Source organism: Micromys minutus (assembly GCF_963924665.1).
Source record: "Micromys minutus genome assembly, chromosome: 32".
NCBI classification, from domain to species: domain Eukaryota; kingdom Metazoa; phylum Chordata; class Mammalia; order Rodentia; family Muridae; genus Micromys; species Micromys minutus.
Genome location: NC_137967.1, coordinates 68,373 through 86,191, shown reverse-complemented (window position 1 = coordinate 86,191; position 17,819 = coordinate 68,373). Strand labels below are relative to the sequence as shown.

Here is a 17,819-nt window from a genome sequence, read left to right as displayed (position 1 = left end):
CCTGCCCACATTAGTCACAATTCTTAAAACGATAGACACTAGCCAAATGGCACCAAACTACATTGTCTCTTTCAATTGCCAAAATGAAATCAGAGCTTTGTGCAACTTAAGATATGCCATTATCTATTCAAATGCCTTAATCAAACTCAAAGATAATTCTCTTGTTGCTTGAATCATCTTGTTGAGTCTCCCATTGGTAATAGCAGAAAACTTTAAAGTCTATCCATTTTCTTTGGATACATTTGCATAACATATGTCTGCATTTTGGTAAAACTTCATGCCCTTCCATACTTCAAAGTCTAATAGTTCCCTGCCTTCCATTTCTCATCTTAAGAAATGTAAATACAAGTTCCCAAAGGTGAAGGCCTGGTGAGAAGGAGATCTGAGTAGCCAGGGGACAGAGAGATCTCTGCCGAGTGCGCACGGAAAGCGCGCCCCTGCCCTGCCCTGCCTGATCCAGTGACCAGGAACCCAGCATTGGGACCTGTGTTCCCACCTGGCAGCTTTGGGGCACAGAACAGGGCTTGGCCCGTCTGCCACCTGGACCAGCAGTTCCCAAAGGTAAAGGCCTGGTGAGAAGGAGATCCGAGTAGCCAGGGGGCAGAGAGATCTCTGCCGAGTGCACACGGAAAGCGCGCCCCTGCCCTGCCCTGCCTGATCCAGGGACCGGGAACCCAGCATTGGGACCTCTGTTTCCACCAAGTGACTTTGGGGTGCAGAACAGGGCTCGGACCATCCGCCACCTGGACCAGCAAACATCCAGGGACACAGACCAGGTACAAGGGAAAGGCAAGAACATATCACTGACAACAAGATGGCAAGAGGAAAGCAAAAGAGCATATCCCAAGGAAACCAAGACAACCTGGCAACACCAGTACCCAGCTCTCCCATCACAGCAAACAGCAGAATGCCAAACACTCCAGAAAAAGAAGAGGCAGACCTAAAATCATACCTCAAGACGTTAATAGAGATCCTTAAACAAGAACCGGAGGAAAAGCAAAAAGAATCAGAAGCTTTTAAAGAGGAAGCAAGAAAAACACTCAAAGAACTAGAGGAAAACAGAACCAAAGAGATGAAGGAATGGAAGAAGGAATTTAAAACGGAAATTGACACAATAAAGAAAACACTAAAAGAGATAACCCGAGAGGTAGAACACCTAAAAAAGAAATCAGGAGTCACAGATGCAAGCATTTCCAATAGACTACAAGAGATGGAAGAGAGAATCTCGGGGGCCGAAGACAACACTGAAAACATAGACAAAACAGAAGATGCAAAAACCAAAAAGCTCCTAACCCAAAATGTTCAGGACATCCAGGACACAATGAGAAGACCGAACCTAAGGATAATAGGAATAGAAGAGGGAGAAGAATATCAACTGAGAGGCACAGTAAATATCTTCAACAAAATTGTAGAAGAAAACTTCCCTACCCTTAAGAATGAGATGACCATGAGCATAAAAGAAGCCTTCAGAACTCCAAATAGGTTGGACCTGAAAAGAAATTCCTCCCAACACATAATAGTCAAAACACCAAGTGCCCAAAGCAAAGAAAGAATACTAAAAGCAGTAAGGGAAAAAGGTCAGGTAACATATAAAGGTAGACCAATCAGAATCACACCTGATTTCTCAACAGAGACTATGAAAGCTAGAAGAGCCTGGACAGACATCATGCAGACCCTAAGAGAGCACAAGTGCCAGCCCAAGCTGCTATACCCAGCAAAACTATCAATCACCATAGATGGAGAGATGAAGATATTTCAAGACAAATCTAAATTTACACAATATCTGACCACAAACCCAGCACCACAATGAATTATAGGTGGAAAACCCAATACAATGAGGGGAACTACATCCTAGTAAAAACAAGAAAACTCCTAAGCAGGAAAACCAAAAGAAGAAAGAGACACAGGCACAACTCAACCTACAAAAGCAATAATAGCAGGAAACAGCAACCATTATTCCTTATTATCTATTAACATAAATGGACTCAACTCCCCAGTAAAAAGACATAGGCTATCACACTGGATACATAAACAAAATCCAGCATTTTGCTACATACAGGAAACTCATCTCAGAGACAAAGACAGACACTATCTCAGAGTAAAAGGGTGGGAAAAAAACTTGCAAGCAAACATCCCCAAGAAGCAAGCTGGAGTGGCTATTCTAATATCGAATAAAGTAATTTTCCAACCAAAAGTTATCAAAAAAGATAAGTAAGGACACTTTTTACTCATTGCCAGGGAAATCTGTCAGGAGGAACTCTCAATCCTTAACATATATGCTCCAAATACAAAAGCACCCACATTCATAAAAGAAACCCTACTAAAGCTCAAAAAATACATTTCACCCCAACAATAATAGTGGAAGACTTTAATACCCCACTCTCACCAATGGACAGATCATAGAAACAGAAACTAAACAAAGACACTGTAAAACTAGCAGAGACTATAAACCAACTGGAATTAATAGATATCTACAGAACATATCATCCTAAAGTAAAAAAATACACCTTCTTCTCAGCACCCCATGGCACCTTCTCAAAAATTGACCACATAATTGGACACAGAACAAGCCTCAATCGATATAAGAAGACTGAAATACTCCCATACATCTTCTCAGATCACCATGGTCTAAGGCTGGTCTTTAACAACAAAGACAACAAAAAACTCACATACACATGGAAACTAAACAACCCTCTGTTAAACAATAGCAGGGTGTAAGAAGAAATAAAGAAAGAAATTAAGGATTTTCTAGAATTCAACGAAAACGAAAACACAACATACCCAAACCTATGGGGTGCAATGAAAGCAGTACTGAGAGGAAAACTCATAACTCTGAGCGCTTACAAAAAGAAACTGGAGAGAGCATACATCAGCAACTTGACAGCACAGCTAAAAGCTCTAGAACAAAAGGAAGCAGATACACCCAAGAGGAGGAGATGGCAAGAAATAATCAAACTTAGGGCAGAAATAGACCAAATAGAAACAAAAAGAACCATTGAAAGAATCAACAAAACCAAGAGCTGGTTCTTTGAGAAAATCAACAAGATTGATAAACCCCTAGCCAGACTAACTAGAGGGCAAAGAAAGAGTATACAAATTAACAAAATCAGAAAGGAAAGTGGAGACCTAACAACTGAAACTGAGGAAATTCAAGAAATCATCAGATCCTACTACAAAAGCCTATACTCAACAAAGTTGGAAAATCTGGAGGAAATGGATGAATTCCTAGACAGATACAAGATCCTAAAGTTAAACCAGGACCAGGTAAACCATCTAAATAACCCTATAACACCTAAAGAAATAGAAGAAGTCATCAAAAGCCTCCCAACCAAAAAAAGCCCAGGTCCAGACGGGTTCAGTACAGAATTTTATTAGATATTTGTTGCAGATATAACACCAATATTCTCCAAACTATTCCACAAGGTAGAATCAGATGGAACACTACCTAACTCATTTTTGAGGCTACAATAACCCTCGTTCCTAAACAACACAAAGACCCTACAAGGAAAGAGAACTTCAGACCAATCTCACTTATGAACATTGATGCAAAAATACTCAACAAAATCCTTGCAAACCGAATCCAAGAACACATCAAAACGATCATTCACCATGACCAAGTAGGCTTCATCCCTGGGATGCAGGGTTGGTTTAATATAAGGAATACATCAATGTAATCTACTATATAAACAAACTCAAAGAACAAAATCACATGGTCATCTCACTTGATGCTGAGAAAGCATTTGACAAAATTCAATACCCCTTCATGTTAAAAGTCTTGGAAAGAACAGGAATCCAAGGTCCATACCTAAACATAATAAAAGCAATATACAGCAAACCAATAGCCAACATCAAACTTAACAGTGGGAAACTTAAAGCAATCCCACTAAAATCAGGGACTCGACAAGGCTGCCCACTCTCCCCCTACCTATTCAACATAGTACTGGAAGTCCTGGCTGGAGCAATTAGACAACAAAATAAATCAAAGGAATACAAATCAGAAAGGAAGAAGTAAAAACATCACTCTTTGCAGATGACATGATACTGTACTTAAGTGACCCCACAAATTCCACCAGAGTACTCCTATAGCTGATAAACAAGTTCAGCAAAGTGGCTGGATATAAAATTAACTCAAACAAATCAGTAGCCTTCCTATATTCAAAGGACAAACATGTGGAGAAAGAAATTAGGGAAAAGATACCCTTCACAATAGTCACAAAAACTATGAAATACCTATGTGTGACTCTAACTAAGCAAGTGAAGGACCTGTATGACAAGAACTTCAAACCGCTAAAGAAGGAAATCGAGGAAGATTTCAGAAAATGGAAAGATCTCCCATGCTCATGGATTGGAAGGATCAACATTTTAAAAATGGCTCAAGTGTAAATGGATCAAAGATTTCCACATTAAACCAGATACACTGAAACTATTAGATGAGAAAGTAGGGAAAACCTTAGAACACATAGGCACAGGAGAAAATTTTCTGAACAAAATGCCAATGGCTCAAGCTCTAAGGTCAAAGATTAACAAATGGGACTTAATGAGATTGCAAAGTTTCTGTAAGGCTAAGGACATTGTCAAGAAAACAAAACGGCAGCCAACAGAATGGGAAAAGATCTTTACCAATTCCACATCGGATAGAGGCCTAATATCCAAGGTATACAAAGAACTCAAAAAGCTAGACACCAGATAATCAAACAACCCTATTAAAAAAATGGGGCACAGAGCTAAACAAAACGTTCTCAATTGAGGAATATGGAATGGCTGAGAAACATCTAAGGAAATGCTCGACATCCTTAGTCATCAGGGAAATGCAAATCAAAACAACCCTGAGATTCCACCTCACCCCAGTCAGATTGGCCAAGATCCAAAACTCAGATGACAGCAGATGCTGGCGAGGTTGTGGAGAAAGAGGAACACTTCTCCACTGTTGGTGGGGTTGTAAACTGATACAACCACTCTGCTAATCAGTCTGGCGATTTCTCAGAAAATTGGACATAGTACTACCTGAAGATCCAGCTATTCCACTTCTGAGCATATACCCCAGAGACACTCCAATATACAACAAAGATACATGCACCATAATGTTCATAGCAGCTCTATTTATAGTAGCCAGAAGCTGGAAAGAACCCAGATGTCCTTAAGTAGATGAATGGATACAAAAATTGTGGTACATATACACAATGGAGTACTACTCAGCTATCAGAAACAATGACTTAACGAAATTCTTAAGAAAATGGTTGCATCTAGAGAATATCATCCTGAGTGAGATAACCCAGTCACAAAAGAACAGACATAATATGCAGTCACTGATAGTGGGATGCTAACCCCTGAGGCTCGGACTGCCCCAGAACAACTCACAGACTGTGAAGTTTAAGGAAAAAAAGAAAAGAAAACAAAACAAAACATTATGCTCAATCCTAACACACCAAGAAAACTTTGACTAATTCCAGGTTACATCCTGTTTTACATGTACTTTTTGCTCATTGTTACTAGTAAGACCTTAATGCAGAGTATTAAACCTTAAAAAAAAAGAAAAAAAAAAAAGCCAAGCACTGACAAAAATGTATTTGTATACATTTATGCAAAAATGTTTAAATTTTTTTTCTTTTATCTTTGTTTTTTTAAATAAAGTTCAAAAAATATTAGGGCTTATAGGCACAAAGATATTAAAAGGGAAAATAATAAGAAATAAATTTGTTTTGATTTAAAAAAAAAAAAAGAAATGTAAATACATGGCAACCCTGAGTAAAAGACAATGACAATTTAGCTGGCAGTCAGGAGAGGAGTTTGTAGAGACATCCTCTGATGACTGTCTTCAAATTAAATCATTGTAGATCAACAGAAAAAAAAATCACACATGTTGTTATTGACTCTGACCTTTTTTTCTTCATTCTAAAATTTCTTGAGAATCTTATGCCTGTGTAGTAAAAATGAATTCGCTAGAGCTGGATAAGCCAAAGAGGTCCCTAGCTTCGTTGCCATAGTAACAGACCCTGGCAGAGTCTTCTGGGACTTTGAGGCTGGAGGTCCAATGAGAGAGTCCTATTACCTGTCTTGCTGCTATTTTGACACATATTGATTTACTGGGAGTGCCAAGTAGCCAGACTCAAATTGCAAACCCCTCCTGGTGATGAAAACAGGCTGTTGTGTAAAAAACACAGAGTTGAGAATAAATAGGGAGGAGATTATAGCCTCCATATGTCTCAGCATGAGCATCACAGGAACAGCCATTCCCCAATTTCTCGAAACCCATGTTTGTAAAATTTATCCTTCTGGATAATGAGTTTCCTCCTTTAAAGAATTTAAGTTGGTCACTTACCAATGTTCACTGGGGCTAACAATATGGTGTAAGTTGTACTCTGGTAAAATGTCTCTTTAGCACATAGCAAGCAATAATAAAACCTGTTGGCCATTTCTTTCTGAGAAAGGGTATGTGGTAGAAAAATGCAAAAATAATTAATTAAGGAGATTCCCTGACTAAAAGGACTTACCTGATGTGTTGTCTTTTCAAGGTTTTAGTTTTGAGATTGAAATCCTAGAAATTTGGGAAATTCAAACCAGGTTTTATCTGAAATTATAGCCTGACACTATATTCACTTTTGATCACCTTTAAAAGGAAGAAAAATGAAGTTTAATTTTTATCACAAAGCTAAAAAGAAACAGCTTATAAATCTAAGCAAGTCTCTGAGTCCATAACATTTTTTATTTTTTAATTTGGCTTAAGATGTAACTCTAATTAGAGCTGAAAATTAATGATTTGTCACCTATGGCTATTTAGCAATGTGTGTTTAACTGCTAAGCCATCTCTTTACTCCTGAAATTATTAATATTTTATTTTGCTGAAGAAATTAAATCCTTATGCTCTATACTTGCAATTTCTGTATTGCTCTAGCCTCCCTGCATGAAAAAGCATATGAGAATGTTTAAATGTCATGTGTGGAAATATATACCTACATATTCACATATGTGTATGTATTAGAAGCAAAATTAGTTGATAATTTAGTCCAATAATTTGGCATTTTAATCAGTTTTCAAGAATTTTCTTGCCTACTCCAAGGTGAGGAAAGAAGTATGAATATTGTTTTTATAAATCCCATGTAGTCCTCCTGTGGGTTCAGGGTGCATAAACAAAAAAAAAAAAAAAAAAAAAAAAAACAGGCAGGTCGATGAAGAAATACATTCACACTGAGCCATTTTGGAGTATTGTAGTTAGTGCACACAAACAGGCTGTATGAGGCAAGTACCAACATCTTACCAGTAATAAGTAACTATATGCTCATTTAGTACTGTTTTTCTTATAGATAAAAAGTCAAATTTCTTAGGGCTTGGTCACATACTTCTAATGTTTTGCATTTCTTCTAATGCTTGACATTTTTATTTTCTGCTTATCAGTGAGACTGTATTATCTTGTGCTGAATGAAGTTGCTCTTTTCCCTTAAATCATCAGCCTTGCTGTACAACCCCCTCAGTCTAACATTATTAATATTAATTATAATAATATCTCAAACTTTTCCAGTAACTAGTACATGGTGGTAAACATTTAAAATTTGCATGCTCATCATATTGCAAAGTAGTCTCCTGCTACTGTGTTAGAGGCAAGAATAATTGAGGAACTCTTGAGTGTTTCTTAACCTTCCAAAGTCAGCAACCCTTTAATACAGTTTCCTCATGTTGTGGCCCTCTCAAACCACAAAATTACTATGTTTTGCTACTTTGTAACTGTAATGTAACTGTAATTTTGCTATTGTTCTGAATCATAATGTAAATATCTGTGTTTTCAGCTGGTTTTAGGTGGCCCCTGTGAATGTATCAGTCAACCCCCAAAGGGATAGTGACCCACACATTGAGAACTTTTGCTGTAAACTGAGGAAAGAACATGGCATAAAAATTTGAGTGAATAGCAAGTATTGTTTTCTGGGACAAAATACTGGACAAAGCAACTTAAGGAAAGAATGGTTTGCTTTGGCTATAGCTTAAGAGCACAGTCCACCAGGGTGAAGGAGGTGTGGTGGCTGGAGCAGCACGTCATTCTGTGTCTGTAGACAGTAGGCACAGAGACATGGATGCTAGAGGTCAGACTGGTGTCTGTTTTCTCCCTCTTATTCAGTCCTTCCGTGTTGTTTCTCATACAGTGGGACACTGCTTCACACATTCAGGTTGGTGTCTCTTCTCAGCCCCGACAGGTGTGCCTACAGATATATCTCCTGGGAGATTCTGAACCCAATCAGATCAATAATCCCAGTTAACCATCAGTTTTCCTTGATAGTTTCTTAAAATAAAATTTCTAAAATTACAGAATTGATCAACAAAATTGCAAATAATATTTGCCATTTTCACCTCAGAAAACTCTAAATGGCGACCCCTACATTAAAGAATCTTCTCCTGAACACAGCTCCCTTGGTGGTACAAACTGGTCTTAGTTAAGCTTCTCCCATAGGCTCAATGATCCTGCAGTTGCACACTGGCTAAGCCCCTTGTTAATTCTACAGAAATGCTGTTTTCTAGCCTAGAATTTCCACAGGAGAGTTTGTGATATAAACAAGATTTACTGAACCATGAATTCAAGGTAGATTTGTATTTGACACACAGCCCTGTAAAAAGTTCCTCAGATTTTTTAAAACCAACTCATTGAATGTTTCCTTTTCTTTCCTAGCACCCATTTCAATTAACAGTTTCTTTGTCTCTCATTTTTAATGTTGCCATTAATCATACTGCTCCCCTAAATTTTACTGTCATAGACTATGAAGGGCAGAGACAATTGAATCTTTCTTTGGCTTCACTAAAAAGTAGATAAAGGGCAGTACAGGTTTCATCAAATGTGTCTTGAAAGCTTTGCAGTGGGCAGAAAGTCTCCAAAGTCCGAGATCACAATAATAACACCTGTATAGAGTTGTGTGCTAAGTTATCTCCATCTACACATGTGTCAGTCAGTCATGGCTACTACCCAGCCAAGGAGTCATTTTTAATATTCTTAGTACTTTGAAGTTTTGGATTATTACAGGAAAGGTAGGTTGTCTTTGGGCATATGTTTTATTAGTAACACATTGCCTCCCCACCTGAGAGGACAAAAGATGAGATCACTCAGGGGAAGCTGGACTTAGCTCTGCAGACTGAAGTACTGCAGACAACCATGCACATGTCACAAAGCTCCACTTACAGATGTTCAGAGAACACCTGCTCACAGCTTGCAACTGAGGAAGATCTGCACGCAGGGATTGCATTCATCTTGTATATATTTTCTCGGAGTCTCATAACAATAGCAGCAGAATAATTTTTCAGTTAGCACGCCAGAAGAGCCTGAATTTCAAGAACATCCTAGCCCCAAAGATATGAATAGGCTCTTTAGAGCCTGACGCTTCACAGTAGTGGATCTACTGAGTAATATAGGTGCCTATTTGCACTGAGGGAAGACTGAAGATGGAAAACTCTAAGGATAAAATGAAGATGACCTTGGCAGATAACCTACCAGTAGAATTACAGCCACACTCATACACAGTCATAGAAAAAGAAACTCTCATTTCCCAGAGATGACTCAGCTGTCCACCCACACTGTGCTTATGCAGAAAGTCTGGGCTGCAAGCTCCAACTCCCACTCCCACTGAACTTTTTACCAAATTGCCCTTCAGATAGAACAGATGTCTCCTTGTAGCCCTTATAATCTTGAGCTGTTCCAAAACACATTTTTGATTACAACAGAAAAGTGTGATTTTAAGGTAACACTGCTTGCCTTGTCAAAGAACTAGAGGCTGACCTGGTGGGGCAGGGAAATCAGACCAAGATGGCAGGATCCTTCACTTATCATCTTTCCAGGACTGTTTCCTTTAGGAATCCTCTGAGCTGTGATGTATCACATACAGAACTGAGATCTGCATCTGGTGTCACCAAGGAAAATTCTTTCCTCAATTGCTTCCTTTGTTTTTGAATAAGAGGAAAAGCAGGACTCCAGAAAAGGGATCATCCTAACATTTGCCATTCAAAACACCAAGAGTCAACAGTGTGTAATTCCCAGAGGATGTGTGCCTCTTTCTTCTCAACCATTGTGGATCCCAGTGTGATAAAACATCCCTCCACTGCAGAGTTTAAACAGATAGTCTTCTCACTGTAACTAACAAAAAGCTTTTTTTATTCTTGTCACAAAGGAGTAGTTTGTATTTTTAGGTGCTTTCTGTTTGCCATCTGCAGTGGACATGGCAAGTGTTTTATGAACCTTGTATCTTCTTGTTTCAGTAGGGTCTTCATAGTTGTGCCTATGTCTCAACAGCCAAAGCAAAGCAGACACTGAAGGTAATTACCTAGATGATCAGAGTGCACCTCTTCCCTTTGCATTCACTGTAGAGCTTTGACCTCCAATCAAACAAGGGGAGTTAGGCATTCAGGGTTGACAGTCATGTATCATTTCAGTAAAATATAAAACGTTATTTCCCCTTCATTTTTCTATATTTGTAAAATTTTAAATATATACCGTTAGTAGGTGGAAGGCAATACATTGGCTATGTTTTTTCTTCTTAATAACACTTCCACACACAGATGCTTTTCCTTATACTCCTTACTATTGAAATCATTTGGAAGTGATAGCCTGGGACTTGCTTCTATATAGAAGATCTGTGGGATATGAATTATTATTTATTTGGGGATGTTTCTACTCTACTTTTTTATACAAATTGCCTTTTGTAGTTTAACATATGTGTGCTTTTGTGGCACTAGCCACATTTCTGTTCCAGCACCATTTCTAGTTCTGATGCATACTCCCCCACATGTGCTCTAGCCTGACTAGTGTGCCACTTACAGGGTTAGGGAAGAAGCATATTCTAGTTAAAGTCCTCAGTTTGCCAGTGTGCATAGAAGAACAGATTCATTTCATGTATTTTTTAAGAAAAGAATATGATCCAAACAAAGCAGTAAACTTGAAAGAACTTTGTTTCTTAAACAGAAAAATGTAATATTTTTTAGAGAAATGTTTTTAGTTTCTCTTTTTATGAATGGTTGGTGTATCTCAGAACTACTTTATGAGAATAAATATTTTTTTTGGAGAGAGAACAATTAAATGCATCATCTCATTTATTACATACTCCTGTTTGCTTGCTATATGTGTGTATGTGTATACATGTGTGTGTGCATGTGCATATGTGTGTATGTGTGAGTGCATACATGTGCATATTCATGGTTGTATGCGTGGCTGTCTATGTGTATATTTTGCACATGTGTGTGTGCATGTACACTTGCTTGTATGTGTATTGCATACATATGTACTAACAAATGTGTATGTGCTTATGTGTACATGCATGTGTGATTTGCATAAGCATGGGTGTGTGTCTGGCTGTCTGTATTCATGTACATGTGGTTCTGTACAGGATGTGTGTATGTGTGTGTGTGTGTGTGTGTGTGTGTGCATGTGTATAGGTGTATGTATGAGTGCGTATTTTTTTTAAACAGTATACATATTGAAGTAGAGAAATAAGAATGTGCTATGGAAAACTTAGGACATTTCCTATTTTAGGGAATCCTTTTAAAGAAAACCTTTCAAGAAATGTGATCTTAGAAACAGGATTTTGCATGGAAAGTTTGTGACATAGGTGGCATGTTGGCTGTTTGTGCAGAGGTTGGATCCCCTGGAGGGGCCCTATGCAATGTGTAGGTTCTGCTTTGTTCTTGCTTCTCTGCCTGAATTTCCCCTAGAGATGAAAACAGGATTACCCTGACAAGTTTCAGGAGTGTATTTCCATATGAATTCTTTGTATATTGCTCTTTCAATTGTATCTGTATTGACAGATACAGAATGATGAACCTTGGTGGTGTTTTCATGGAAGTTGCCAAAATTGGAAGCAGGTCTGGTTCCTGTTCTTTTCAGAGATCATGCAATGCCCAAAGTGTGTGGGGGTTGACATTCAAGAGTTGGCCATCTTATAGACCTATCACACTCCAAGGACTTCAGTGAATGAGGCCCTTTTTGAATTAGTTTTCTCTCTGGTTTAAACTTGAAGCTACAGAGAATGATGTCATGACTTTCTTACTCAGTGGGCAGTAAACATGAATAAGATATATGAATAAGATATATCACACCTTTGAGCCCAGGGATAAAATTAATTGTGCAGAAGTCTGTACAGAACCAGCCACCCAACTCTTCTTCCAGGAAGCTGAAGACTACAGCTTGTCCTGTGTGGGTACCTGCTCTATTTTCTGGAGTTGGCTTGATGCTTAAGCTTTTCTGGCTTCTGTGTAAGGCTTGCTGTTTCTCCCTTACATCTCTGCCCACTTTCTTAGTTTCTGTGCTTCATGTTAAATCACTTGCCACAGATTGAACTCACTGTTCATATGCTGTTTATATCTGTGTAGGGCTGGAGGAATGAATAACCTCCCATTGAACTGATATAATGAGAAATGCTCTGGTCTCTGAGTTTTTCCTGCTTGGACATGTTTTGATAAGCACACCAATGGTCCATTTTCTGTGCTTCACATGATTCTTCAAATCTCTGGAGGTTTCTCTGATTGATAATTAGTGAGTCATATTGGGGTGGCTTATTTTTACATTGTTCTGACATTCTTTAAATGAATGGCTTTCATAACAATATATTTTAATTTTATTAAAAGGTATTTAATACAAATTAAGAGTATTATAAAAGAATGATTTGATAGGATATCTTAATATTTATTTTAGACTCCCATAGTTTGCAGTATTTGGGACAAACAGTGCTTCTGATGGTTTTGACACATTAACTTTAGAAGCCAATGTTTTCTTGGGGGAGACATCAGCATCACATCCCAGAGTTAAACTTGAGCTGTATCTTCATTAATCTTTTATATAATGCATTTCTTGAGGTTAGATTTCTGGTGGGTGTCCCAGAAGAGCTTTTATCAAAAATCAAGGAAGGCCATTAGGAAAAAGATAAAGCCTAGAAAGATGCACAAGCAAAAGGCAGATTGCTATCAAAAGATAAAAAAGAAAATTCCCATTGAAGTTAGAAAGGTCATGTGTAAAAAACAACAACATCGGTATCAGAGAAGATGGAATCAGAAAAAATATAGATATAATCAGATATTATCAAGACTGTTGAAGGGCATCTTAAACCCAGAGCACTAAGGAGGAGGGGTGATGAGAGGCCAGTGTGGAAGGGTGATAAGAGCCAGGTAGACACACACAGGATGGAGTATAGGTTATAAAGAACTTCTCCTGCCATCAGAACATTGACTTTCTATTGAAATCAGACGGATATTTTAGAGAAATTCTAGAATAAAAAAAAATACATAAATAGATGACATTGTCCATCAGTCTGGTTGCATTGCAGAGAATAAACCATAAGTGTAGAGATTGGAGAAATGTTAGCCAACCATACTAGGGTAGGGAATGTGTGTATTAGGACTGTGGCCACTTACCCAGGACCTTTTACTCATCAATGTTCCATATATAGGTGACAACAAGATGGCTCAGTTGGTATACATGCTTGCTGCCAAGACTAATGACCTGAGTTTCAGCTGACAACCTGAGTTCAATCTCTAGGACCAACAGATGGAAGAAAGGAACCAACTGCTTGTCCTCTGTCTTCCTATGCCCCTCTCCATGTAAGCACACACAAAATACAGTTGACATCACAATTCCATGAATTCAGCTTTCCCCCTAAATATAGAGATTGTTTAATGTGGAACATTGAGACCAGGGAGGTTATCTAAAGTGGAACCACTGAGGCCATCTTTGCACCTTCAACAATAGCTGAAGCACACAACATGCTGGCATTGGCCACTCCTGCAGCCATCTGCTTAATTGCTGTAACTGGCTGGTTCCAGTATGTTGTGACTTCTACTTGTTAATAAGGAGTTGTTGGTGAGAATTTTATATAAAACAGGTTTACTGGCTACTCACAAAAAAAAAACTTTTAAAAAAAAAAAGAATTCCAGAAAATGGTATTTTGATGCCTTTTAACAGTAGTGATTTTTTTTTTTTTAATCTCTGGGTAGTATCAGTTGACAAGATCAAAAAAGTTAACAAAAAGCATAGAATGGTGTTTTTTATCAACAAGTTTTCAGACATTTCTGACTATAGGTTCTTATTCTCCAGATGTTGCCCAGATCCCATAGTCCCAGTTTGCCTGGTGATTTAGTGTGGTTTTTGCTTAACATAACAGGGCTATAAAAAATGTGCTGCTCTGCCCCCTCTAAGCCCCACAGTGAGCCTGTGGCATTTATATTAAAACTGTACCTTGTGCCAAAAAAATCCTCTCTAGAGTATTCTCCAGCCATTTACAAATTTCCCAGCATGAGTTCATTATACACATGCCCAGAAGCAGTGGTTCCAGATGTGTGACTGAGTTGAGAGCTTTTGCATTTTTCTCTTATGAAGTCTGCAAGTTCTTTATAACCTGAAGATAATTCTGCACCTACCAACTGTCTGGCATGGGTGTCATGAACAAGGTGTGTCTTCATGTCCCAGGAATGGGAGAAAGACAACACTCAGATCAAAGGCAAAGGGTCCAGATACACGGATTTACAACTTAAAGCACATAGTTTCTGTCACAACTACTCCATTCTCCTTTTTTAACTGTAATAGTAATCAGTTATTATGGCTGTGTGGTAGGCTAGATTTGTCCTCTGGCTATACATAGTCTTCTAGATGCTGACATAGATCACTGCAATGCCATCTTAAATCCTGGGGTCGGGAGGAGGTAAGACAGAGGAACAGAGGAACCAACCATACCCTCTCTGGTTAGGTGATTTGAGGTCTGAGGTTGCTCTGATTAGATGGTTTGGATGTCTTTGTGCCACTCAGATTTGGTTGTTTGGAAGTCTTTAGATCACTAATTAGGTGGTTTGGAGGACTGGGGATCACTGATTAGGTGGTTGGAGATCTGTGATTTGGCTACATGAAGAAAGAACTTTTTTCACCATTGCCCATTTATTTTCCCTTTAAGATGTAGGTAAAGTTAGGAAAGTTAGAGATTTTCAAAATTAGAAGGTAGGAATTATGACACATGGAAACATTGTTTCATAACTGAAGAGTAGTTTGCAAATCACAATCCAGGCTTACTTACATGGTGCTTACCAAATGAGGGGGTTTTACACACAGCATGGAGAACAAGCAACCTTTACAACAATGTCTCTTCTCTCTACTCTGACATCATGCTGGAACTGTGCTTAGAATTTGATCTGTTTTTCTTTTACTGGTTACCTTGTTTGCTGTTCTCCTATAGTTGATACATCATGACTATTGTGTCATTATTTTCAAAGGAAGAACTGGGAGGATTCTGAGAAAAGCTCAGAGCTGCATATTGCAGTAAATATTAAAATGTTAATCTTCTGCTACCAGTTCTGCTCGGTCTCTCTGTAGGAACTATTCAAGTTCTTGCACCCAGACTCTTTCTCTTCCTTGTGGTCTCCACACAGCCCTCTCTCAGCTGTCTCTCTTTTAGTCTGGAACTCTGGCTACCAGTTCCCAAGCAGCCATCTGGCACTATGTGGATCTCTAACCTGGCAGCCTTATGCTTCTAAGAACTCAGGTGCCATACACTCTACTGCCTGATCTGCTTCTGTCCCAGATGGATACACTCTGGCATGTTCCTTTCCTCCACCGCCCAGTACGAGCATGATCCACACAGCCCAGTAATTTATCAAGCAGTTTTATATATTAAATTCTCAATCCACAAACCCTCTACACAGTAAGCTTACAAACAATAAAACAAAGATATAAACTGCCCTTTTATATGAGACAAATAGACCCATAGAAATCCTTAGAAATAATAATAACGTCATCAAGCTAGAGATGCACATACACATCTGCCTCCATCCTTGTTCCTCCCAGCATCCCTCCTCTTCTCCTCCTCTTCCATTTTCCTAGCCTTTTCCCTGTCTACTTCTCCACTGTCCAATCATATATCACCTTACCATCAACCCACAGCTTTATTTTACAGTGCATCAGTCCAGGCTAGCTTGGGCATGTACAACAGATTAACTAATGAAAAGGAAGAATATATTCATGAAATTCATAAATCTCCCTGATGAGATTTGTAGGGTTAGTTCTGTTGTGGGCACAGTTGTTGTTAAGTACTGATCCACAAGCAAAACTTAGGGTTGACATTTAACAACAATGTCCAGTGTTTGTGTCATGTGGTTAAAATATGCAAGCAATAGAGATCTCCATAGTGTAAGAAGCTGAGTAAGGTCCTTGACTTTAGAGCACTTAGATCCATCTGGAGGAAACCCAAGATGAACACAGAAAAAATAAGACAGAAAGTAAAGGTACCTGGCTGAGTTGAACTACATTCATTACTTCTCTTGACAGAATTTGCTGAGTACTTACAATAGACTTAACACATTTTATATATTAATGGATTTAAGTGACTAAGACCAATGTATAGACAATTCATCCAGAAATTGTTCCACAAAAACAAACAAACAAACAAACAAACAAACAAATAAATAAATAAATAAATATCATAGGTATCTTAGGATTTGGTTAAGGAGAGAACTTTTAGAGTGTAATGAAGCATGTGTGTCCTAAAATGGGGAAAACTCAAACAACACCAAAGGCACAGCAGAAGTTTGAATGGTGGTGGTCCAGTTTGGTGAGACTCTAGAAATAATTCAGAGAAAGGGGCTATGTCTTGGTCAGTTTCCTATTGATGACACAATGTCACAGAGAAGGTGGGTTATAATAACAACAGCCTCATTTCCTTTCACTCATAATTCTGGAGGCCCAAGAGAAAGGATCATCTCTGGTAGTACAGAGTGTCACATAAAATCAAGAAGTTCACACAAATCATTTTGTCTCTGTCCCTCTTAGAAGGCTACTGGTATTGACTCCCAGAGACCTTAACCTGACTATCCTGGAAAAGGCTGCCCTCCAAACAATACCATCAGGTTAATAGCTCACAAAATTTATAACATACAGTAGGGTCAGAATACAGCATTTGTTTTGGAGAAAACAAATTACAGCAAGGAAAAGAGAGATAGAGATAAATGTAGAGGACCTTGATATCAAGCCAAAGAAGTGACATTTTGGCTTGTGGATTTTATATCACATTTGGAGAAAATTATTAAGTTTAAAGAAAATAACCAGACAGAAGTGTTATAATCTAAATTATAGTTCAGTGGGCTAGCAAGATAACAAAGCAGGTAAAGGTGCTTGTCACCAAGACTGATGACCTAAGTTTAATCCCTAAAACTTATAAGATAAAGGAGCAACCTGACTCTTAAGTGTCCTCCTCTAACTCCCAAGTTTGCCATGGTGTGTGTATGGTGCACATCCCCCTCCCACATACATAAATGCATGTACATTTTGTAAACCAGGTTTTTGGGTCATATATTTCTTCAATTTGTTTGCTACATGACCCTGATCAAGCTCTTTAGTCTGTCTGTGGCTCATCTCTGTTGATAACTTTGACACCCTTTTTCAGAGGTCTGATCATTGACGTATCTGACAGCAATCTACAAATTAATCTGGTTCTTAAGAACTGAGCTGTGAAAAGATAAGAGTCCCAGCCTTTGAGGGGTTCTCTTCTAACAGAAATTCATCTGAGGAAGCAAACACAGAAGGTAATGTAAGGTTCTGATCAGGTCGAACAGAGCCTTAGAAACAATTAAAAATGGCCTCCAGAGTAACCCAGTAAGACCTCCACAGTGGATCTGTTTGAGGAGGGCTGTGATCTGCTGGGGACCTATGTGCTGAGGAGGGGCTTACTTTGAGAACAGAAATAAAAGGATCAGTTCAGATGTAACAAGAAAAAGTGAAGATTAGAATTGGCTTATCTGAGGGCTTCAGCTAGAATATTTGTAGCTTATGTTTGAGTATGTCTGGACAGTGCCACCAACTGAGGCATCATACCCACTTTGCT

The 17,819-nt window shown here is 38.5% G+C and overlaps 1 protein-coding gene across 1 annotated transcript in view; it reads left to right on the top strand.

Moving 5' to 3' along the window:
* Positions 1–17,819, top strand: part of GAS2 (growth arrest specific 2) — a gene marked incomplete at its 3' end in the record, with an annotated part of 137,498 nt that overhangs the window by 94,253 nt on the left and 25,426 nt on the right. The window contains exon 8 of the mRNA XM_080908300.1: positions 10,231–10,284. Coding sequence (XP_080764426.1) covers positions 10,231–10,284 — 54 coding nt within the window. The remainder of the gene's footprint in view (positions 1–10,230; positions 10,285–17,819) is intronic.